Raw genomic sequence first — 25921 nt, forward strand, 5'->3', positions numbered from 1 at the left:
GTCACAGATTGATATTACAGTAGCCCAGTATCCCTGGGTGGGCCGAGAGGACCTCATCTGCTGGATCTAGTCTTCACCTCCGCGAGGAGGTGAACTCCCCAAAAGTGGTCCTGGGTGACATGAACGATAGCCAACACCGTGCCATGAGTTTCTCAACAGGTAGCATGTGCAGCAAAGGCTGATAGGTGTCTTAAGTAGGATGGGCTGCCTTCAGGAGCAGAAAAAGGAAAATATTTCCTTCATTTCTAATAAAATTTAGATCATGACCAAGTAAATAAAAAAAATGGAGAAACATTTTACTAGAAAAGATGCATGCACTTGAAAAGATGGCACATACCACGAGGAATCTAGACATTCTCTTAGAAAGCGCTAAGACAGACCCAATGGTTATGGCCCATATGCACACCACCACCAAAGAAACAGCAGGTGAGAGGCTAAAAATGCAATCCTACATAGTCCCATTCTTCAGGGGTCCTGATTTTATACGCTGTGTCAGATAGCAGAAGCTCAGTGCATGATTGATTAAACTGTGTAGGGAAAGGGGGTTATATTTATTAGTATCTGGTACATTTTTGAGGCAGATTAAGTTTATATAAGATGGGTTTCACCTAATCAAAACAGAATCAGTGCTGCTGACATTTAAGATGAAAAACACTATGAGGCAATTTTAAAATGAAAACCAAGGAAATCATGCCAGGTGTGGAAAGCAAATTGTTCAGACTGATATATCTGTGTGGTCTGAACTCACAGAAAGCCTATGACTTAGAAAAATGGATAGAATAGAAGGTAAGAAAAAAAACAAAGAAAAACAATAACAGAGGTAAGCAGAGCGTATAAAACTATGCAACCAAATCAAGACAAATGCCCAAATATGTCTATACAAATACTTCCCTTTTAAAATACGGTTTAAATGGCAGAACAATTGGCAAATGCCTTTAAAAAAACAAACAACTCAAATGTAATAGGCATTATGGAAGTTTGAAGAAAAGAAGATATTCAGTGGAACACTGATACATAAATATACATTCTGTACAAGAAGAGTAGTTTGCATTTACACATTAATGCTAAAGAAAGTATAGTGTCAAACAGAGTATGTGTCAACAGTTGTGTTGTATGACAGAATTTCAAGGGCTGCAGAATTTCATCCCATGCTAAAAGAAACTGTATGCTGTTAGTGCTATGCTATCAGTCACCTGACCAAAAGGAGGTGATTGAAATGCTAGAGGCAACCAAACACCCTGAAGGGCAGACAAACAGTAACAATGGGACAGTCCAGTCATACTAGACTACGTAAACATCACAGTGAACCGTGATGGGGCTATGTCTGCACCGGTAGACTAAACCAGGACAAGACAAAGGTTTGAGCTCTGGAATGAGATCATAGACTCCACTCAACTGTTAGCCAATGCTTTGACATGGTTTTTGTCTATGTCAATGAGCAAGCCAGGGACAGTTTCCAACATGCAATGTGGAAAAGGCCACCTTCTACGGTTGGGGAAAAGCCTGGACACACAAATCTTCCATGACTGCTCCACATCAGTTGCTCTTACGGCCAGAAAAGGACCTTGGTCTATTTTGTTTGCTGGTATGGATCTAGTCACAGATACTGCTTTTTTTAGCCACTAAGAATGATAGCTTCTTGGAGCTATTTGTGAAAGCACTCACAAGAAAAGAAACAAACTGATTTAGTCCTGAATAATATACAAGACCTAGTACAAGTTGAAACAACAAAAGACACAAGTTTGCTACAATAATGTTTTAAGGGCATACACAAAAATAACAAGACTTGCAAAAATAAGCCCAAGAAGCTGTTAAAAGGTTCAAATGTTTGCAATGCCAAAGGGGCTGTTTAAAGAATAATTTAAAAACTCAAAAGTGAACTTGGGCCTTTTGTAAGTCTACCCATGCTATAAAGGTAGGGTTATTGTAGCCTTAATGTTCTGAAAAAGTAAATGAGGCAAGACATATAGCAAAAAATTGTAACTTACAATGATCTTTTCCAGTTAGATCTTTCAGTTTAATAAAACATAATTACTTTCTTTATAAGCCTTGCATAACCTACATTCTCACTCAATTGCTTTCTTGCAATAAAATCTGTAAAGGAACTTAAAAATTCAATTGCCGAACAAATAGTTGTAGTAGATAATCAAAGGCTTTAACAGGCCTCAGTATCAGAGAAAAAGAAGTACCAAATGCAAGTTTTTGAGAAGAATCATGTCAGAGAAGAATCCAGGGAACTGCTGACCAATTAGACTGGCTTTTGTACAGGATAGGTGATACAAACTGTAATGAAAAATAGAAATAATAGAATGTTCTGGGGAAGAATTAACATAGCTTTTGTAGAGAGTAGTCATGCCTCATAAAATGAGTAGAGTTCTTGGAAGAACACCAGAAAGCAAAGTGATACAGGGTTATCCAATCAATGTATTATACCTATATGTCTAAAAAGCTTGATGAAGTCACTCGAGGAAGGTGCTTGTGTAGATTAAAGTCAGTTAAAGACAAAAAGCAAATGAGAGAAATTAATAGTTAGTTTTCATATTTGAGGCAAGCTTTAAATGAGTTCTCCCATAATTCAACATTATTATAAATCATATGGAAGTCCGAGTTATGGGAGATCTCTCACCTGAGAGATCTGGGTGACTGAGACAAAATTTTGTTTAGGGTACTCCAATCTAATGATGATAGATGGAACACTAAGCTATTAGGTATAAATGGGGTATAAAATTAGAATCATAGAACCATAGATTCATAGAATAGTTTGGTTTGGAAGAGTCCAAACCCCCTGCTATGGGGAGGGACACCTTTCACTAGTTCAGCTTTCTCAAAGCCTCCTCCAACCTGACTTTGAACACTTCCAATGATGGGGCATCCACAAATTCTCTGGGCAACCAGTTTCCATGTCTCACCAGCCTCATTATAAAAAAATTTCTTCCTTATATCCAATCTAAACCTATCCTCTTTCAATCTAAAACCATTGCCCCTTGTCTTGTTACTACAAGCCTTGGTAAAAAGTCTTTCTCCGTCTTTCTTACAAGCTCCCTTTTATATATTGAAAGGCTGAAATAAGGTCTCCCCAGAGCCTTTTCTTCTCCAGGCTGAACAACCCCAACCATCTCAGCCTTATTTCACATGAGAGGTGCTCCAGCCCCTCTGATCATTTTTGTGGCCCTCCTCTGGACCCACCCCAACAGATCCACATCTTCCCTGTCCTCAGGATTCCAGAGCTGGACGCAGTACTCCAGGTGGGGGTCTCACGAGAGCGGAGAAGAGGGGCAGAATCACCTCCCTTGCCCTGCTGGCCACGCTTCTTTTGATGCAGCCCAGGATACGGTTGGCTTTCTGGGCTGCGAGCTCACATTGCTGGCTCAGTCTAGGTTTTCACCCACCATTATCTCCAAGCCCTTCTCTGCAGGGCTGCTCTCAGCCAATTAATCAATTCAGAGTTAATAAATACTTAGAAATTCATGTGACAAAAAACTAATTCTAACTATACAACAAGATCAAAGAACCTGTGAGAGCAGGCAAATAATAATAGTAACGGGAGAGTCCAATTATCATGGACTGGCTAAATAACATGTTTCTTGAATACCATACTCAGTTGTTGTCATCTCATCTCTGAAGGAGTACTGTAGAATACTCTGTAGAAACAGAGAAAGTACAGAAGTGTTATCAGAAATATGGGACCTATAGGAAGAGGGACTAATGACTATGGAATTCTTCAGCTTGGAAAAAGAAACAACTGAGAGATGATTTGACAGAAGCTTCTAGCATCTCAAACAGGAGATGGTGAATAAGGAATGATTGTTTATCGGTTCTCCTAGAACAAGAACAAAGGAGCAAGTTATACAACTGGCACAAAATGAGTCAAGGAAAATGTGGGCATTTTTTTTCTTGAATGTTTTTATTTATAAACAAATGGACTAATTTTTTACTATCAGACATGATGAAACCAAAAATGAAGTGGTTTTAGAAAGGGATTAGTTGAATCTTTACAGGCCAGAGCTGTTAAGTACATATTATCTACAACAGCTTAGATGTAACCTTCAACTGAGGATGGCTCTGGGCCACATACCAGGTAAATATATTGGTTAAGGATTTGATTATTTACTGTATACTTTTCCATGTATACTACACCCTGGCTTTAAGCATCCACTGCAAATATTGGCAGAGGCAGAATATTTGGCAAGATGGAATGACTGTTTAGACCCAACGTGTTAGTCTTATGTTCCTATATTACAGCCTCTGCTGCAAGTAGAAGGGGAGAAAAGGGTGTCTTTTGATGCTGAAACAGCATCATGAATCCATCATGAATCTGCAGTGAATGAATAAACTTGAAAATTTACGTCAACATCCTATATGTACCTCCGAATGCAGCAGAAGGACAAACAGGTTAGAAATACACTGCAAGGCCACGGCGGATGCAAAAGTACTCATCTCAAGTTTGCAATGTATGTGCATGCTGTGAACAAGGAGCTGGAAAATTTTTAAAAAGACAATAGGAACAGCTGTTTCAGATAGTTTTACATCTACTTTTCTAGACAAACAAATTAGCCTTCAACAATGAGGACCATGTGCTCCGCTACTGACAAACTCGAAAGGACACAATGAATCTACAAAGCTTTTGACCTAAAGCTGGCTCATGTTGAGCAAGTTTGCAGAGGAGTCTGGGTTCACCTACCTAACACCATGGTGAAACATCCATCATGTAATATGAGTTGTTAGGATCAAGGATGGAGCACACGGTATCCTGGCAGCCACTTGGAAGGACTTAAAATGGGCCAAAACAGGCATGAAGTCATTGTGCTACTTATTCCCCACATACAGAACACGACACGCGGGGAAATTTCAGCTCTGTAGTGAGAGCAGAGGGAGCGTGTGGGAGAAGAGGCAGAGATCATTCATGGGAGTTGTATGGGAATAAGATTGTGTGTACAAATGTGTTTGACTGAATGAACAAGAAACTGCACAGGGACTAGCAGGATGGGTTGGGATTGTTTTCCGTTACCCTGCAGAGATAGAGCATTGTCAGAAATTTTCCAGCTATTGTTCCTTGAGGCCATGGAGGGCTTTCCACTGCAGGCTTCCTTTTCTAGCAAACCATTCAGCCTTGTTTTCCTCCCTTACATTAAAGACAACCCCCAGGTTAGCAGAAACAGAACAACAGGCTAGTTCGCATGGATCTTAATTAGAACTATTGAAGTCACAATACACTTACTACCCTAATCTCATGCAAATTCAGGTAATACATTTCTGGTTGAGGAAGATCATGATAAGGGAATAATAAACTGATTACTTCAGAGCAACAAAGGAAAAATACCTGCTGTTAAAACACAGGCAGAATCTTGGATGTTTGAGCAGTAAGGAAAGGGTTGCAAGGATTTCATAACTGTATATTCAATGTAAATAGAGTTGTAAAATATAATTTACAGTATTAATTGAGATGCCTACCTCTCCTTTTTTGACTATATAGGAAACATTGGTGAATCATCACTCAGATATACAGCCTGAGGGGCTGGAACTACTTAGTGGAAAGCCCTACAGAGAGGACCATGTCATAACTGGCTCCTGAATCATCACAATGATGATTCCTCTCCTGCATATCAGTACTTAGCACTGGGGAAGGTAGCAGCAACCTTCTTTTGCACAGCAACTTTATAGCTCAAGCTAATGATCAGGAAGTTGAAGACCTGAGACAGCTCCTAAGTCTTGAATCACCAGGTTACAGGATTGTAGAATGCTTTTTACCACCCCCCCACTGCAGCTGGACCTCATGCAGAAGAGAATGGAAGATTCATAGGATCAGCAATAGATGAAGTTTATGGAAGCTTTGGTTCTGTAACCCACTAAGAATTGGATTCCTCTGGCACAGCAGAGCCATAGGTTGTGACCCCTGCTTCCCATGTTCATTATATATTATATTTAATGATGCTTAGGTGGATATTCAACTGTGAGTCCCTAGAGCAGAAACTTGTTCTGCCCTAAAACAATTGTTATAATCACAAAAGCAAAACACTGTTCAGCTCCCCCAGCCTGACAATGGCATGTTACTCTGCAAGTTCCAGGCTCCAGAAGTGATCTTCAGGTCATATCTGCTCTGTAGGATCATATCAAATGTTCTTGTATCGATAAATCCTGTCTCCAAAAGCAGCCTCTGCAAATGTCTGGTGAAGTGCAGAAGGACAGGAGGAACAGATAGCTCTTAGAGTGTTGATCACAATGCAAATGAGCTTCATCCAAAAGTCACTGCACTGAACAAAAGTTCTCCAACTCACTGTTCTTCTTGGTTATTGTCCTGGTTTGAGGTAAAACAGGACCAATTTTGTTCAGTAACTTTTTCTTGTTAGCTAGGCCTCTTCTAACTACTGAAATTAACAGCATATTGTGCAGACACTGTTCGCTCTCAGAGTGATAAGAGCCATGTTTATAGTTGATGCCACGGAATGGTATGTAGAGACACTCTTGCTTACACTTATTGCTATAACACCCAAGGCCAGATAATTTTGTTATTTGCCCCATTGAAGGGTCAAAAGCGGAAAAGCGTAAAGGGGTCCCCCCTGTGAGGAGGACCACACAGAACAGGTGACCCAAAACTGACCAACAGGGTATTCCATCCCATCTGCCTCATGCTCAATATGAAAGCTGAGGGATCAAAGGGTCAGCCTTTTTTCTTCAATGGCTGATGTCTGAGGACTCTGTTCATCCGCCTTTGATCCCGATCCTGAGTCCAGGTCTGGAATCCAGTTCCCATCCATCACTGAGTCCAGTCTGGGACTTCCCCAGTGCCAGCTGGTGTCATGGTCGTCATCCTGGGAGCTTGATATGGTTCTGTATATATTTCATTATTTTCTTTTTAATTTATTTTATTATTAATATTCCATTAAAGTAGTTTAGTTCCTTCTAAACTCTTAAGTCTCTTCTTCCTCCTCTGCCTCTCTCTTTGAAGAGAGGTAGGGGGGAGCATCTGTCAGTCCCATCTGGGGTGCCCCATGTCCCCAGTAGCCAATTCGGCCTAAACCACAACAGTTATTAAAACCACAGCAATTCAAGGCCCAGTGAGGTGGTGCATATCTAAGATGTGAATCCAGATACCAAATTTGCATATCAGTTTGTACATTTCCTTTTAGTACATGCTTAGATAGAGGACAATCATACAGCCTGGAAGAAATTGTTTGTGCTACTCTAAAAGGCCAAAGAAGAGATTAACAAAAAATTGCATTGATTAGGAAAAGACTAAATTGACAATCTTTTAAAGTGTTCATTAATATTCTCTGTCAGCGGCTGCAACTGCCTGGCTTTTGCTGTCAAGAACACCAAATTGAATTTGCACACCTTTCAGATTTAAAATGGTATTTATAAGGATTTAAATTCTGAAAAAACAATGCATTTCACTTCATTTTCTGAATCAGCACTGTCCCATTAACCCAGCAGGAGGAATCAGCTGGCACAAACACAAACCTCCTTCTCATTATCTCTGTCAGATATAGCAAAGTCAGGAGAAAACATCCTACCTCACAGGTGACGTAGCTGAACCGACAGAATTTTCTGCAGCCTGTTCAGATGAGCTAATAGCAATGTTATTGTAATTGCAGTGCTCTTAACATATGAAAGGAAAGATTTATACGAAGAAATAACGTTTTTGTTAGTACAAATTTTATATTTGAAAAAAGAAACATGTTGTTTTAGAATGCAAGCCCACCTTCAGGTCTGAAACCAAAGCCTTTCACTGAGTGACACTTTCACAGAGTGGCAGCTCTGAACAAATGCTCTGACCTTGCACCACTTTCTTTACAGCAGAAATGGAGGAAAATGGCTCCTCTTTCTCAACAGTTTATTACTCGGAAAAAAAAAAAAAGCCACTAAGAATAAATTACATAGTTAAGATTTGTTATATCATGCATAAACAGCCAATGAACTTAAAAGAAATTCAGATAGTACTTCAACCCTTAGAAACAGAAAAACCCCAGCAGATACATGCTTGTGCACCTTCACATTTCTTGCCTGTCATTTTCTGTTACCTGCCCCACTCCCTTCCTCTCTCTGTACCTTACGAGTCCTTGGGTTTTCATTCAGTAATATATCTTCTTCCTCATGGCTTTCTACAGCCTAGTTTATGTATCCCAGTAATGTTTCCTTCTTACCAATAGAATACGCTGTGATACACTGCACCTAAATATTAAGAAAGGTTTCCTGGACTTCAACATGGTTTTCTCATTTTTTATTTAAACTTCTATTACTGTATGGGTTTTTTCACCTTAGACAATACATATTTCATGCCAGTAGTGGAAAGGTAGAGATATGAAAGGTCCTTGGTGACTCTTAGATCTATTTTACACACACGCAGAAGTTCAATAAAATTGCTCTTAAGCATATAAGTTTTCTTTCCAAGGTTTACAAGCCTGTCTTCTTCTGATAGCATTTCATGCTGTTAAGTCTGCATTTCCTGCCACAAGTTTTGCCTCAAGCGATCTGGTATTATTGAAAAATGACAGTGATCTGTCACAGGACCATGAGGGGTCTAAACTGTTCATTGTGGATAAGCCAAAAAGTTTGAAGAACAGCAAAGGGCAATGTTTGGATTGTCTTTCATGCCAAATCTGTGAAGGCCATTGCGAAGGATATTGAGCTACTGCAAATCTTTCAACATGTTGGACTGAAAGCTGGAAAAGGGAACTGGCATTTAATTGTTCTTAGGTTTGAGTTTTCATTTCCATCAGGCAGTTCAACCTCTTTCAGTTACCTGTAGCTTTGATATTCATTAATATTTGCCCATTTAACGGATTTCTGTGATCCTCAAAGATTGCTGCCAGGAAAAGTAATCATCTGATTTCAAGTTTTTGAAAAGCTGAATAGCCTGCATTTTTGATACATCCTTGTCCTTGCCAGTGATGGCTTCTTCATCAGATACAGGCTTCCCAGGTGTTGTCTTGCCTTCAGAAGGTTTCTTGACTTCGTGGTTTTCCTGACTAATATCCATCTTCACACTGGATTTTAGGCTGTGGAAGCAATAGTCACCAACCTGGCAAAGGAAAATTGGCTCAGTGCTGTCAGGGTTTAACACCACCAAGTTACCCTCTGACAAAGGCTGCTTTCTAAGAAGATCATTTTTCTTCTGTAAGACAGGCAAAGAAATCTTTGTGGGTTCTGAATGTCCATGGAGACCTAAAGGGACAGTAAGATAGTCTCCAAATGTATCCATCTGCAATTCAGGAGAAGAGGTTGGTGCTTGACCTGAAACTGGGACCGTGACACCAGTTTTTGCAGGAGAAAACTCACAGCAAGAGTGGTCGCTGGGGGGTTGGGGCTTCTGTGAGTCACAAGGTGACTCCCCAGCAGTGACAAGTGGCGGATGGTTGGAGTCGCTGGCTGATGGCAGTAACAGGCTCTCTGTGGTGATGTACCCCAAGGGGCACTGCTGAGGAGACCTGATACAGCTAAGAGCCTTTGGAGATTTCTGCTCTTCTGTTCTCACGTTCTTGCCTTTCCCACAGGCTGGTGGGGCCAGTGAGAATTCTTTCTCATTGTCGAGGTGTCGTGTCACTTCCTTCTGATCTGGGAGCTGGAAGGGCTGTGAAGGACCTGCTCCTGGCTGTTCTTGCCTCAGTGGAGCCTGGGGACAGTCTTCCTTTGGGAGGGTCACATACTGAAGGGAAACAGATTTCTCACGGACTCCCACTGGGTCCACTTCCAGGGTCTGATGCATATCAGGCTGGGAGGACATCACTGGGCTGTACAAGTATGGACCATTGAAAGCAAAGCAAGAGATTGCTGTCTGAGAAGCAGTACTTCCACCAACACTGTTTCTCCTTGAAATGGGAAAGAAATGACCAGCAATATGACTTGAGCAGACAACTGGGGCATGCTCTGGCTCATTTAAAGCATGGTATGAGTTTTGTAGGTCCAGTGCAACAGGGGAAACATCTGTCCTTTTAGCCTGCCCTTCAGGGGACGCTGCCAAAGTCTTCGTCTGCCTGAATGTGGGAAAGTTAAAAGTTGCTCATGAGAGATATTATTGTGGTAAACAATAAATATAAAACAAGCTTAGTTGAAAACACACGTAGCTACACATAGGGTTAGAAAAAGTCTTTTGTGGAGAAGCAGGCTAACCCAGATAGCAAAACAATTTAGCTCTTCTTCAAAAGCAACTTGTATAGGCTTTTTAGTGACAGAACATTTTATTATATCTTGACATGACTTAAGGAGCTCTTTGACATTATCATCCACAGTGTCACTCTAATATGCTGTTCACTCACCTGTCCACAACTTGAAGGAAGCTAGCCTGCTCCATCTTCTCTGAAAGGTTGTATTTGTTGAAGTCCAGCAGGCTGCTTGTTGACCAGTTTCCTAAAGGTACTTTCTGAAAATGAAAAAGCAGTGTCTCACTGGCAGTAGAATCAAGAACCATACATTCCTCATGGACAAAGAAAACGAATAGGAGAGCCTACAGCATCTGGCAATAGGGATACAACATCAGTAGTATGACTAGAAGGTGTGTTCTGTTCTCCAGAAGACAGTTACTTCAGACCCATATTGCCTTACCACTGACCTAACTACAAGTACTCAGTGAGCCAACTAGGAAAGATACCCTCCTAGACTTGTTATTTGTAAATAGAGAAGGACTCGTGGGAGATGTGATAGTGGGTGGCTCTGTTGGCTACAGTGATCACGAAATGATTAGGTTTAAAATTTTCAGAGTAATGAGAAGAAAGGACAGCAGAGTTGCTACCCTAGATTTCAAGAGAGCAAACATTAAGCTATTCAGGGAGCTACTTAGCAGTGTCCCCTGGGAATCTGCTTTGGAGGGCTTGGGAGTCCACAAGTGGTGGTCAGTTTCTGAGTACCACCTTTTAAAAGCACCGGAGCAGGCAATTCCACTGTGTCGTAAGTCAAGCAAGCAGGGCAGACAACCAGCTTGGCTGAACAGAGAACTCCTTCTGGAGCTCAAGAGGAAAAAGAAATGGTATGATCTCTGGAAGCAAGGTCAGGCTTTGAAGGAAGATTGCAGAACTGCGGTTCATATATGCAGAGAGAAGACACAAAAGGCCAAAGCTCAATTAGAATTGACACTGGCTAGTGTGTCAGACAAGAAAGGCTTTTTTAAGTACATTAATACCAAGAGGAGGTCTAAAGAAAACATTAGACCAATACTTGTTGATGATGGTCACCTGACTTATAGGGATGAAGAAAAAGCAGAGGCATTCAATGTGTTTTTTGCCTCAGTTTTTAATACTACTGATAGACCTTGGGCTGCCTAGTCTTCTGAGTTGGAGGACCATGAGTGCAAGAACAGTGATTTTCCCTTTGTGGACACTGAATTTGTAAGGGACCAGCTGTATCAGCTGAATGCTTTTAAGTCCATGAGGCCTTAGGGGATTCATCCCCGAGTATTGAAAGAGCAATTGGATGCTACAGCAGACTTCCTCTTGTTCATCTACCAAAGGTCTTCAGAGTCTGAGGAGGTTCCTGCTGCCTGGAAGCTAGCGAATGTTATTCTAATTTACAAAAAAAGCATGAGGGAAGACCCAGGAAACTACAGACCTGGTAGTATAACCTTAGTTCCTGAAAAAATTCTGGAGAGGATCATACTGGGTGCTATTGAAAGGCGTTTAAAGAGCAATGCAATCATCAAGCACAGTCAACATGGGTTCACAAAGGGAAAGTCCTGTTTGATATTCTTGTTTGATAAGATCACTTGCCTAGTGAATGAAGGGAAGGCACTGGATGAAGGTGTTTTTTTTATTTTAGTAATGCTTTTGACACTGTCCCTCACAGCATCCTTCTGTACAAGTTGTCCAGCTGTGAGATGAGCAGGTACAGTGTGCTGTGTGAAGAACTGGCTGAAGGGCAGATCTCAAAGGGTTGTAGTGAATGGGGCTACATCTGCTGGTGACCAGTCACCAGTGGTGTACCTCAGAGCTCAGTTCTAGGGCCAGTTCAATATTTTTATCAGTCATCTGGATGCAGGAGTTGAAGGCACCATTAGACAAGTTTGTAGATGACAGCAAACTGGGATGTTTGTTTCTCAAGCGACAAAAGGCCTTGCAGAGGGATCTAGATAGATTGGAACATTGGGCAATCATCAACAGAATGAAATTTGAGAAGTCCGAATGCCAGATTCTTCACCTGGGACAGAGTAATGCCGAGCACAGGTATAATTTGGGAGAGAAGCAGATGGAGAGCAGCCCTGCAGAAAGGGGTCTGGGGGTGCCGGTCGACAGCAGGTTCAATAGGAGTCCGCAGTGTGCCCTGGCAGCCAAGAGGGAAAACCACATCCCAGGGTGCACCAAACACAGATCACCAGCTGGTCAAAAGAGGTGATTATCCCAGTGTATTTAGCAATGGTGTGGCCTCACTGTGAGTACTGTATGCAGTTCTGGGCCTCACAATTTAAGGATTTTAAGGTACCTGAATGCACCCAGAGGAGGGAAACAAATCTGGTAAAAGGGCTGGAAGGATTGTCCTGTGAGGAGAGACTAAGGACTTTGGGTTTACCCAGTTTGGAGAAAAAGAGGCTGCGGGGTGATCTCATTGCTCTCTACAGCTTCCTGAGGAGGGGAATTGGAGAGGGAGGTGCCAATCTCTTCTCCCTGGTATCCAGTGATAGGATGCGTAGGAATGGTTCAAAGCTGCACCAAGGGAGGTTTAGGCTGGTCATTAGGAAGCATTTTTTTACTGAGAGGGTGGTCAAACATTGAAACAGGCTTCCCAGAGAGGTGGTCAATGCCCCAGTATTTAAGAGGCATTTGGACAATGCCCTTAATAATACGCTTTAATTTTCGGTCAGCCCTGAAGTGGCAGGCAGTTGGATTAGATGATCATTATAGATCCCTTCCAACTGAACTATTCTATTCTGTTCTATTCTATTCTATGCTACAGTACGCTACGCTATGCTATGCTAACTTTACATAGCATAGGGGACAGGAGCTGCTCCCTTAAAGAGCTCATAGAGATGCTGCAGGTTCCTACCACAGTAAACATCAACACTACTGCTTTGTGCAGTGTCTACTCTTTTCCAGCACCATATGAGGAGGTTCTGGGCAATATTTCACCTATAGGGCTATAATGACCATCCTTCTGTACCAGCTGACCAGAGAAACAGAATTACTGAGATGTTTACAAAACTTAGGATAAACAAGATCCAGAGATGCCTATGCTACCCTTTCCAGATGCTGGGGCTTTTTTGGAAGGGAGGAATAAGGGAGAGAGGTTCTACTTAGACAGCTTTGACCAAATGCTGTCTAAGTGTGTTCCTCGATTTCCAATAAAGAATGCTTGCCCTGATAAGAGATAGGCACGTGGTAACATTTATTCCAGAAAATCCAGTTCCTTAAAATAAAAGTTTCTTTAGTAGGGCTACCGCCTCATTCTAAAAAGCTCTGAATTAGCGTTGATTACTATTTGGTGACTAATGAAAGCACCAGCTGATAAAGTTTCCTAATGACACTAGATTATTTCAGTCAGTACCCTTCAAGGTACAATTCCCTCTTACCCCCTGGTAGCTCTGGATCAGGAGACTCTTGCTGGGGTTCGGGATCTTTTCCTCCCACATTTGCTTCTTCCTGCAACAACAACACACAGTTGTCAAGATTTGCTTCTCAGCGTGGCTGCAACCCAAAAAGACTGTGCCCCATACGCCACACTGCCAGGCACAGCGAGGAACCACCAAGGCCCTGGCACGCCACCAGCCAACTCAAACACTTGCACAGATGCACACAAGGCTGCCCATTGCACACCAAGGCTCATCTCCACATAGACCTCTCTCTCATGGGGGACAAGGAGTGCCTCAGACTTTACGCCGCCACCCACATGGCCAACACACTGCTAAACCTCCTCATCACAATGCAAGCCTACCTGAGGAAATACTTATAGCTGCAATAAGCAACTATTAGCAAGATGATGATGAGAACTGGGAGCATCAGTGGGAGAAGCATTGGTGGCAGAACTGAAAGAGAGAAAAGAGAAATCAGTATCCACCTGCAGAGTGGCTGCTTCCCATTACAGGTTTTTCACCTGGGTCACTCTTCCTGCAAGCAGATCAGGGAAATGTAGGTGGCATGTCACAGGATAGGATCATGAGGCTTTCAAACTGTTGGGAAAGCCTCCAAAATGGGAGAGACCAAACACGGCCTGAACAGCCTACTGACCAAAGGAGTTCATTGTTTTCTTACTGATTCTTTTTTATTTTTTACTGACATCACTATAAAAAATTTTTGTTAATGACAAGATGGCTAGTTTCCTTACTCCACCATGAACAATAGGCATTTCTTCAGGCATCTTACTCTGGGCAGTCCTGAAGAGACAGGTTTTCAGAGATTTTCTTAGAGCTTCCTCTCCTAATGGCCATAACTGATCATTAACAACATACCAATTTCTTCCTGAGTACACTCATCAAAAATTGCCTACTGTCTTACCACTACAAGTCTCCTCAGCACAAACATGGAAGATCATATTAATTTGGACAGAAGACCATATGATAGCAGCCATTCTGCCTCTAAGTGCAGAAACAGCAAAAACATAAAGTTTTTTAGTTCCACTAGACTCTACTGTGTGTTTTATACAACCCTATATTCACTCTGCAAATATAAAAGATATGCCTTATATTCTGTCTTTTTGCAGTCTCAGGCTCTTCAGTCAGTGATAGCAGTGCAGTCACGAAACAAGGATCATCCTTTGGGCAGGATCTTTATTGATTTTCCATATGGAAGCCTTTACAGTTGGTTGTATTCACCTTGTGAAGGGAAGCAGGAAAGAAGCTTAAAAGGTCATTCCTGCTCACCTCCTTCATTAGCATTGCTGCTGTACCCCAAGGGTGTGGACAGGACAGCTACCTTGTTAAGCAACCCCAGCTAGCTCAAGGCTGGACCGAACTTCAACCCCAGCTGAGAGAATGTATTTTTCTATAGAGGCATTCCAGCTATTAACACTCCACAAAACCTTAGAGAAGTAGCCTGCATGGAAAATACCATTCTCAGTTTTCCAGGTGAACTCCTCACTCCATTCACTCCAAGGCCCCTCATAATCCAGAGGCGTATTCACCCTTGCACGCATTTTCCCCCTATATTCTGTAGATGGTGCCAGCATCTGCAGGGTGAAGATGAAGGGAGGTTCATCATTGCTGATATTTAACTTCTGGGGAGTCTAGGGAAAAGAAAAGCACAATTGATGAAGACGAGACGAACTGTCTTTCCAATTTGCCCAGCAAAGAGAAATCACGGACTCCTGCACTTTCTAAGACTTACCTTTTCGTATTGGTCATTTTTCCAGTACTCAACTTGGTATCTCTGTTTTATGAAGCTATAACCCAAAGTCTGTTTTATCCACTTCAGTTCATACTCTTGGTTCTCTGTCACTGTCACTGACACATTTGTAGGCGGGAGCACCTTAACTGGAACACACAGAATGTCTTAGAGTGCTTATCAACATACTGGTCTAGCACTCCCTTTCACCACTGTGAATAGTTTCCAGAGACTAAAAACCATGTTGTTTTATGCAATGTAAGAAGTCTCAGCTTTTTAACACTTCTTAATTCTCTGCATCTGCATTTTCTAGTCAAATACAATAAACCAGTAAACACATTCAATAACAGAATATCGATATCCATTAATATTGACAGCAATCCCTGTGTACAGAAAGGCAATAAAGCAATATTTGAAACATCCTTACTGGTCCAACACATTTCCAGAGATTTTCAGCTCTCTTGGGGCTACTTCCTCATATTTTCACCCACTACAGGAGCTGCCCCAGCTTTAGACTGTGAAAAGGAGCACCAGTACCTCAATACAGGCAGGCAGAGATGATCCACCTGGTGCACCTCACTCAGCAGAGGAACCCTGCCTCATCCAGTGCTCCAGGGGTCACTGCACAAACCTGCAAGAGCTCCACTGGCTTCTTGAGAAATCACATAGTGACACACTCCCCACAAACACCTCTCCCCACAGCTCCCTGTCACCTGGGACACTCGTTAAGGTCAATCACAGAGAAGTCAGCAGGGTGACAATTGCTCACTGGGAAGCTCTGGGTAACAACCCAAAATTCTGCGGAGCAGTTTCCACTGCTGCCACCTTCCTCAGACTAATGAGTGCCACTGAGGAGCTCCACTCCTACAAGCCACTTCTAGACCTCTGACCTGACACAGCATCTAGTTCCTTTCTTCATACATCCTGGTCTCTTCCTCCTCCCACCCACCTTTCCTCACCACTGCTGTCCTCAGCCCCACTTGTCCACACAGGCATCTCTCCAAGAAACAAACACGAGAAGCAAGACGCAACACAGCCACTCACTGTTCTTGTAGGCTTCAATCAATTTCTCCTCCATCTTGGCCCGGACAGACACACGGTACTGGCTCTGACTGCTGGAGTTGCTAACAAGGATCTCACAGCTCTGGACCACATACTGGACGTGGGGCAAATGCTTCTCATGCACAGGAGAGCACTCCTCTTCTCTGAGGGGAGAAAAAGAGGTTGAGCTGAGGTCAGGAGGAATGGGACAGAGCGGAAACTCTGTGGGAGAGGTGCAGGCACGCTGCCATGAACAGAGCACGTACGCTGATGCCGGAGTGGCCCTGAAGAACAAGCCAAAGAGGACAGAGGTGATGATGGCTTTCTTCACTTCCCAGCTGCACCTCAGACGATCTGCACCATTGAAGAGACAGCGAAGGTTCCTGGGCTGAAGGCCACCTTCAGAAAAGATGAGAGTAAGCTAAGTGACAGGGAAGGTCTGGCTTTTCAGCCAGTGCCTCCAGCCCTGCACGGCCCCACTCCGTCCCACGCTACCTTCAGGGGTCTCCCATGACACCTCCGTGCTCCACTCGCTGTACTGCCCAGAGAAGCCACTGGCCCGCCCCGGTCTGGCTCGTACACGGGCAACGTAGCTGCTCCCCGGGACAAGGTCCTTGTGGTTTAGATGGCAACTTGTGGTGTTGGAGAGCAAGAGCGAGGCGGCTTTCTGTCATTGGGGGAGAGGAAAGCAAAGGATATGCACTGTTAAAAACTTAAAAACATCAAACAAAACACACTTCTGGAAGGGGAAGCAGCTCCAAATGTATTTTGCTATTCTCCCACATGGACCCACAGGCTTCTGTTGGAACGTGATTTAGTTTCAGTTGGGAGGCATTCAGGGCAAAATCAATTCCAACTCAAAACCCAAGCACAGTGCTTTTTGTTCAGCGAAGAACAGATCTTTGCATTCAATTCAGAGCAAGGGGTATTCCACTGGGCAAGTCACTTGCAAAGAGAAAGAGAGGCCCTTCTGCCCAACCTGAAACAACATTTGTCGCCATAGTCTCCTCATAGTGCCTGAGAACAGAAAGGCCACTCATTTGCACAACATTTACCACAGGCTCTCCACTGCCCAAAAGGGTGCAGCCCAAACCAGGACAGCCCGGCTCCTCCGCTCTTACCTCCCAGGACTCCCACTCCCGCTTGTAAGTGACTTCATACTCCAGTGCGTTGCGCAGCCCTTGGCTTCCATCAGCTGCTTTCCAGGTCAGCAAGAAGTCTCCTGATCTCACCGAGGTGACTGAGAGGTTTTGAGGAGGGAGGGACCGAACTGGAAGGTGAAGGTACAACACATGAGAGGTGATAGTGGGGACAGGGACATGAAGAGGGGAAGAAACCTCCTAGGTAAGCTTCCCCATTTTCAGAGTATCTTATCCCTGCCACACTAAGTAGCTCCTGATAGAGTCCCCCTTCCAGGTCCAGCTGCTGCCAGAAACTTGCCCTCTCCCCTCCCTGCCACATCCTCTCAATGTGGAACCCTTTGGCTGTTTTCACAATGGATTTGTGTTTCATTTCCTAACTGAACAGCAAATACGTTCTCAAAGATCCTTAATATTCACTGGAAAATGAGACTTTGGAATTTAATCCTTACCATTTTGGAGAAGATCAATGTTTAGTTCCGCTTGAAGCATCTTGCTAGGTTTGAAGCTGTAAATATCATTTACCCCTATTCCAAAATTTTCTGTGGAGAGGTGGCAAACCCAGTGCACATAGGAGTCTGGAGCCTCATGTAAGTCATTTTTTGTCTGGCGTTTGCAAAGCATCTCCTTGTTCTCCCTGTGTATAAAGAAAGTGACCCATAAAGATCTGATCTGGACACCTATAGTTAATGCAAAATTAAATGCCTGAAACAATTTCCACCCCATTCTGTTGTTACAATTTACTCGGGCACTTATATCTTCTCCTTACTGTACAATTAGTCCTGTTTTGCATCAGTTAATATGACAAACATTTTTAAAACCAGGGTTTTGTCAAATGCCTTCCCATTTCAAATCTGTGCAGCAGAATGTTATATTTTGGTACCACTCTACTTTTGTTAGTTTTTAGCGTAATTCTACGTAATCTCATATTTTTTATGTGAGAAACAGTATGATAAAATATAATGTCATGGAAATACACCTTTTACTCAGAGTGAAAGGCAGTAAAGTTTCTGGTGATCCTTAGCTTCTTGAAGACATTTATTTTGCAGTCCCACAAAGACATTTAAAAAAAAATTCTCTAACCAAAATGTACTTCTGTATCCTTAGTAGTTCTGTTCTGCCAAGGGACCTTATGTATTCATTAAAGATTTCATCCAGAATGTTAATCATCCTTTTATATAGCCTTTCTACAGGCCAAGGAGCATCATGAAAATTAGAAACTATATTTTAAACTAGACAGGAGAGGATAAGCTTTGTGTGCTTGGAGTAGCCTGAGCTGCTGGAGAGATGTGTTGCTTCTTTTTTGTACCCTCTGGAATTCTGTTTGTGCTATTGGCTTCATGCCCAGTATATTATATTGTTCCAGTTCAAATGAGAAATACTAAGTTGTGAATATCTAAGGCCAAATGCTGTCGTCCAGGACAGGATGGAGTCTCCTAGCCAACTATGTGTTAGCAACCGTTATTCAGCACTATTGCTACTTTTAAAAGTTTGGTATTAGCAAGGAAAGCAGGGATATTCCTGAAGTATGAGTGAGACTGACCATACATGTGCGTACCCTTAAACAAAAGAGTCAGCCCAAGGCTTGAGAAGTCCTGAAGATATTTCTATCTACTCACCAGCATTACTTTACAGTTTGCGATTCAGTCAACTATTCTTCACCTATGAGCTGACCTTGTTAAATTATTGACTGTTTTGGTTTCAGCTGTGTGACTGTCCACGCTAAGTACCTGCTTGTCTGATCAGTTCATTCCAGTCATGTTTCCTGCGTGATCCACACACTCCATCATGTAACAATGTTCCAGAGAATCCTCCAAAGGTCCAAGTAATTTTATATAATCTTTTCCCAGAAGCATTAGCTTCAAGGTCCTGTTCCAAAGACCTTCCAGTGTTTTTAGCTGCTTTTAGGTCTGTTAATTCTTTCTTCTTTACAGTAAAATCAAGAGTTCTTTCTCTTTCCTTTCCTTCCTGTATTCCCAGACTCTAATTCATTTTCTTCTCCGCTTTCCATCTCTGTCTTCCTCTCTCCCTTGACTATTCTTGCCTCTCTGTCCTTTCTTATCCTCACAACTGATCCAGTCTGGTGACTCAGTTCCCTTTTCAAAAGGATGTAATGGAGAGATACTGTCATAAACAGACCAGTATATCTGGGAGGAAAAGTGATGGCACAGATGAACTCACCAGTCTTCTCTATCTCACAAACACAGAGTCTAGAGATGTTTCTCAGAAGCGATCAAAGCCACGCTCTCAGTGATGCTCCCAAATGGGCAAAATAAGAGGGGGAACATCTCCTCCCTTTTAGGTTTATAAACAACACTCAGACTTACACTTGTTCTGACACCGTCTTCTCCACTCCATTAATAGCAACCTATATGCCCCAATTTATTTCACGTCTATGATCCCACAGTCAAATTATGGGAAAAGAATTGTAAAGGTGATAAAAATAACTCAACTATTCATTCCTCCCTTTCCTAGAAGAGGCCTCAGAAGCAGGCACAAGTTTTCCTTTAACCCAGTGACTGAAAGAGGTGGCAACGCTTTCTGAAAACCTGACTGCCGGTCCCCAGGATTCCAAGCTGTGGACAATTTCCCTTTGGGCTTTTATCCAGCACAGCACATTTCAGGTACTTACATTATAATATTATCCCTTTGGTAAAGAATCATACCAACGAGGGCATGAGCCTCTGAATGTTCCATCCACGTGCAGGTCAGCTGTGAGTCGTAGTTGTTGTAGCAGCTCAAGCTTTTCATGGGGATACTCTCTGAGAAAGGAATATCAGGTAAAAAAAGATGCAGTGATTACAAATGTAAACAGTGAGAGACAGCAGAAGGTATAGTGATTCTGCCAGCAGAATGGGGAAGGCACTGGTGACAGTACTCTCCTCATGACACCGAAAAATGACTCTTGGTGCAAATACGTACAGGTTTGTGGCCATTCTATACATCTCCACAATACGCAAGCGTCCAAACTAAGCTACAAGTAACAACAATGAAGTGAGACCTTTGTGCCTGCAAGGCACGTAATTCCAGCCAAGGTATTCCTTTTCAAACACTGATTGTTTCCAGGGATTGGTAGATAACATGGTCAGCAGGCATATGGTGATCACTTCATCTTTGTGTGTTGTCGTATGGGACTTCTTTGCCACTAACCTCCTAGTAAAGGTTATGAGACTAGAAAGGTGTATTTAAAAGTGAGATGCTCTAAGAAGAATCTTGTTATGACTCAGAAGAATGCCCAAACTGATTTTTTGGAACTAGATTTATGACACAGAAATGGCCAGACTTTCCATCAGGGATAACTGTTGTGGTTTTTTTTACCTCACAGCTGTGAAGTGGGAAAATACAGGCCACCCCTGGTACATTCGCTATGAAGTAAGTTGCTTTCTTCTTTATTTTCTCTGAATGTACTATTTATGCTGCACTATTGGGATATGACCTTCAGATGACAGAGATGTCAGCATGCAAACATGAATAAGCTTTCAATTTTTCTTGATAAGAACAACTATCGGTTTAGTTGAGGGGCTTTTTACAGGCAAAAACCATCAGAAAAGTATGATGGTGTCTTAGTTGGCAGGCATAAGAGGGACCTTACTTTGATCATCTACTGAAAACCACTGCAAAGTAAGTTCTATGACATTCCTTGCATAACCAGAAAACGGAGCATCCTACATAGAAAGGGATGGTCTGAATGTAAGGCTAAGACTCGGAATGCCAAGAGACCAGTTGGACTTACAATGTAATACATTTTCCCTCAGACATCTCAAAGGGAGATGTCCTGCAATTGACTTGGGGCCAGGCAGCATAAATCCCGCAGCTACTGCAGACATCAGGCATTGGCATCTGTCTTGGAAAAGGCAGATGTCCACGAAGAACACCGTCTGACAACCCTTTTATTCTGACATGTTTAAAGTGGGTACAGGCTTAGTCTTGATGTAGACATGGTGCACTGGGTGATCCAAGGAGATACTTCCCATTTCCAGCTCAAGGGAAGGGAAGGGAAGGGAAGGGAAGGGAAGGGAAGGGAAGGGAAGGGAAGGGAAGGGAAGGGAAGGGAAGGGAAGGGAAGGGAAGGGAAGGGAAGGGAAGGGAAGGGAAGGGAAGGGAAGGGAAGGGAAGGGAAGGGAAGGGAAGGGAAGGGAAGGGAAGGGAAGGGAAGGGAAGGGAAGGGAAGGGAAGGGAAGGGAAGGGAAGGGAAGGGAAGGGAAGGGAAGGGAAGGGAAGGGAAGGGAAGGGAAGGGAAGGGAAGGGAAGGGAAGGGAAGGGAAGGGAAGGGAAGGGAAGGGAAGGGAAGGGAAGGGAAGGGAAGGGAAGGGAAGGGAAGGGAAGGGAAGGGAAGGGAAGGGAAGGGAAGGGAAGGGAGAAAGAAAGAAAAGTAGCTCTTGTTGCATCAGAAAAGGAAAGACATTAAATTCAGAAACACAAGCAATGGATAAAGAGCAGATGGTCTCTTTACCTGTCAGCAATTCCACAAGAAGAAAATCAGGACATCTGGATGTTGTTGGTAGCCCCCACACATACACCCGTCTTGTGTCTGTCTACTTGTCTCTACTCCTGTACACTACCATCTGAATCATGCAGTCCTTCATTTTCCTATTTTTTCATTAACTATCAAGGTCTATTATTCCTTCCTATTCATTCATTAACCAGTCAGCTTGCTCACCTCATCCATTTGTCCAGTATTTCACCTGCCCATGCCACTAACCTACAACTCATTTGTCTGCACATGTACGTGCTACACACTGGTTTTGATCAAGATGCCTGTTCTCCTACAGCACAGAAGATGGTGGCAGAAGGAAGCAAAAAAGCAAGCAGAAAATGTGGAAGAGCATTAGCTGAAAGAAGGAGACAGATACGAAAAGAAAAGCAATGATGGAAGGCTAAAAGAAAATATAAATTTAAAACTCACCTCGAATGGCTTGGACACTGATGACCAAACCCATATTCAGCAGAAGGATGAAAATCTCTTTCATGATCATACTGTCCTTTGTGCACAAGTTTGATCCTAATTCAGAAGACACTTGATTTCATTTCCCACTGGCTACTCTCTTGCTTTGCTTTTTGTGGAGCTTCTTGTTTTCATTTCATATAAAGGGAAGTAAAACTGAATTAGGGAACTTCTTTAGGCTTCATGTTGGAGTGACATTCAGAAAGAACTTCTACCAAGTATTTATTGTAGGACAAATTCTATGTGTTCTTATTGTGTGAGCTTGCAATATGAGCAAAGAATGAAGTGAATGCACATTTCCAAGGAAGTGCAGGAATTCTTTCAGCTGAGTAGCAGCAAGAAACAATCCTAATCTGTGAAGAGAACTCAGCCTTCAAGTTTATTCATCCTTCTGCTCTTCATGTTCAAAGCCTTCCTAATTAACTGTCTTTTACCTTTCCTTTAAAATACGATCCCCAACCACATAGCTCCTGGGTTGAATTTTGGTATTCATTCACTTTTCGATTTCTCTTCAACATGCTACTTTTCCAGCTGCTCCCCAAAGAAGTTGCAAATCGTAGAAATAATACCAAAGAAACTATTTATCTTTCTTTTTTTTTTTTTTTTGGGGGGGGGGGGGGGGGGATTGTTGAGATTGAGTAGTTCAAAGACCATGGACCACGTTGTTCAATACTGGAATTCAAGTCCTGTTGGCCATCTCTCATTGTTCTCTCAAAAGTATAATAAACTCACCTACTTAAGTATGTTACAGAGCTGAGACTCTTTTCTACTTTAGGGGAGCATGGAAAAACTCCTTTTAAATTCCTATTGACTTTCAGATTCCTGAATGCCACTTCCTTACACCAGAAACAGCTGGCTGAGCCCTTGAATTATAATTACAGCTAAGGAATCCCTTAATGACTCAGAAGCCTTTGTATGAGAGCAGGTTCTCTGCCATTTTGTTTTCCCCAGAGAGGAAGCATTTCCCTTACCTGGATCCAGAGCTGTCTGTGAGGCAGATGATTCAACCTGATGGGTGACTCTCCCTGTCCAGCCTTCCCCCACAGCATCAGAATCCTCTGATGCAGAAACCAGCAAAACCACACTTCCCTAGAACTGGAGGCAGGAGGTATACACCAACCACAGGATTTTCTTGGCAAGTAAGTCTTCAAAATAACTGCTATATCTTCCGTGCGCCTCAAATGCCACTTTCAAAGTAGACCACGCCCTTTCCAGGAAAGTCTGTGTAAGTGCCTGTGAAATAGGAAGTCTGTACTTCCTATTTTAGCCCCCAAAGCACACACTTAGATGGGACTGTTTAACTGGGAAGGGAGGGGAAGGAAGTTTGTCATTGCCGATCTGCATGTTAACAATTACCAGATCATGGGACTAATGTATTTTCAGAAAGAAAAAAAAAAGAGGATTGACTGCAGCAGAAGTGAGAAAAGCTAAGAATTCTTAGGTTTTTACTCCAGCGCTGTTTCTTGCTTTACTCTAGGCTAGACAATCTTCAAGGCAGGGATCATTCTGTACTTTATTTGTACACATATTTATTGGGGGGGAGGGGAACTAACTTTATCTCTGTAACCCTTTAATTTGAGTAATATTTTTAAAAGTAAGTTTTACCAATTTCAACAGTTAATAATAAATTGGAAGTATTACAGTACATAGAGAAAACAAAAAAAACTTGTGAGAAGAGTTGATCTGAAGTTATCTTGCATCCAAGGCACACACACTGTTTCAAATCCAGCTTTAAAGCTTAGCCCAGTAGGCTTCAATAATAAGATCTATAGGAAGGTTAGGTAGCCATAAGCGAAAGACAAACTCAGATTTGTGCTCTCAGGGGTAAACTACCAGGGGTAGGGTGGTGCAGATGAGTCCCTAGACACAGAATACAACTGCCAGAGTCTGTCTGTCCTGCACTGCTACTACACCTTCTCTAAATCCCTGTAGTACTGACCAAAACCACAGTTAGCACAGTTAGGCTCTCGTAAGAACTACATCAAAATACAAGGGAAAAAATGTATATATATATAAAATATATAAATATATATATATTTATATATAAAAATGTAAGGGAAACAAGAAGGAGAATATGAGAGTATCTGATGAAATTGTGTGTCGTTGGGACTATCAGGAGGTGTGGCTGATAAAATCTGCAGACAAGGCAGGGAATATGCAACTTTGCTGGATAGTCAGAATTTACTTTGCAGTACAGTATAAAGGCAGAAAGGAAGTCTCCTGCTCTGATTTTCAGAGAACGGTAAGTTTACGTATGTTCTTCCCCCACCCTTAGAAAAGAGGTTTCTTGTTTCCCAGCAGACATCTTCCCTGCCATTCCTTCCTCACTCAGACAGCTCCTCCAGCTTCAGACAGACTTGCTGAGTTGCTGGGTACATCCCAGGATCTAGCTGTCAGTGAAAATCTTCAGATGTTATTTGCTCTGTGTAATCCTGCACACCAGAAGCTTTGCAAGCCACGCATGCCGATTAGCTTTCAAACTTATAATGCATGCTTTTATGTATCACAAGGTGTAAGGTTATTAACATGATCATTGTATATTGCTTCATCTTCTTCCTAAACCACATTGCTACAATGCCTTTGAACTGGAAAGGTATATTTTGTAACATTTTAGTAAAATAATGTAAACTAAAACCTTCCATCATTGGAAAAAGGAAGACATAATCTGTGTCTCTTCCAAATATATGTTATCTAGCTCTGAAATTTAATAAGCGTGGATGCTTCAGGTGGAAGCTTTGTACTGGGAAAGCAGATACGACCTGTAGCACATCTTACAACTCTTTGGAGAGCGTATTTTCTTATACAAGTCTGTACAGGATTGGTATACTGCTAGAACTCTACCCTAATAAAGTGTCAAGTAAGAAATGATTTATGGATCCCCATCTAGCAAACAATATATTTATCTTTAAATATGAACTCTTTCCTTTACTTCCAATACACTCATATGCATAAATGCAGGGCTACAGATAATAGAATATTAAAGCTTATGCATATAAATAAGTTTATGTAGATACATCAGGAAGAAAAAAAAAGTTTAAAACTTGTTAAAACAAAACTTGTTAAACAAAAGTTTAAACACTTTTGTTGTTGTTAAAGATCTTGTTACCTGATAACATTACAGGTAACATCTAAGAAAAAGAGAAAACATTATTTTGCCGGTTTTGGGAGGGGCAGGTTAGTTATTCGTGCATCGCTAGTTAACTGGTTCTTAGTACCTTCAGATACTTGTTAATCTTCACTTTCGCCTGTACAAATTTTAGCCGCAGATCAAGGACAAAGATTTTTTTTAAATGAGGAATTGTAGCTTAATGCCACAGAAACTAACAGTCAAATCCAAAGCATGGTGTTTGAAAATGGTTTTAACTTCTTACTTTTTACTGATTATATTTATACTTGTGGTATATTTTAACACCATGACTGCACGGTGTTTTTAAAATACAGTATTTAAGGTATCAATTTATGTAAAACATACATAACTTGTAATTCTTACAAGCAGCAGTAAATTTGTTCAAGAATAAAATATTTTAATTGCATGAACATTAAAGAAATTGTTGCAAGAT

The 25921-nt window shown here is 42.1% G+C and overlaps 1 protein-coding gene across 1 annotated transcript; it reads right to left on the minus strand.

Moving 5' to 3' along the window:
* Positions 1–8203: 8203 nt before the first annotated feature.
* On the minus strand, positions 8204–23528 carry LOC309672691 (cytokine receptor common subunit beta-like). The gene is made up of 13 exons (XM_082484260.1): positions 22323–23528; positions 20049–20178; positions 17869–18053; positions 17399–17547; positions 16773–16944; positions 16544–16676; positions 16281–16441; positions 15240–15385; positions 14964–15138; positions 13852–13942; positions 13490–13559; positions 10254–10357; positions 8204–9971 (listed from the first exon to the last, which is right to left on the minus strand). Exons 1-13 carry the CDS (start codon positions 22390–22392, stop codon positions 8774–8776), a joined length of 2784 nt encoding a protein of 927 aa, XP_082340386.1. The 5' UTR covers positions 22393–23528; the 3' UTR covers positions 8204–8773.
* Between the last annotated feature and the right edge of the window lie 2393 nt (positions 23529–25921).

The sequence above is a fragment of the Vanellus vanellus genome (assembly GCF_965231255.1).
Source record: "Vanellus vanellus genome assembly, chromosome: 1".
Classification (NCBI taxonomy): Eukaryota; Metazoa; Chordata; class Aves; order Charadriiformes; family Charadriidae; genus Vanellus; species Vanellus vanellus.

What these genes read in the sequence shown, in the direction of transcription:
- LOC309672691 (XM_082484260.1), bottom strand. Translation starts at nt 22,392, where the DNA reads ATGATCATGAAAGAGATTTTCATCCTTCTGCTGAATATGGGTTTGGTC. An exon ending in CATTGATCTTCTCCAAAATG is followed by an intron (nt 17,548 to 17,868) that starts GTAAGGATTAAA and finishes TTCACCTTCCAG; the next exon opens with TTCGGTCCCTCCCTCCTCAA. An exon ending in GTCATGGGAGACCCCTGAAG is followed by an intron (nt 16,677 to 16,772) that starts GTAGCGTGGGAC and finishes TCTTTTCTGAAG; the next exon opens with GTGGCCTTCAGCCCAGGAAC.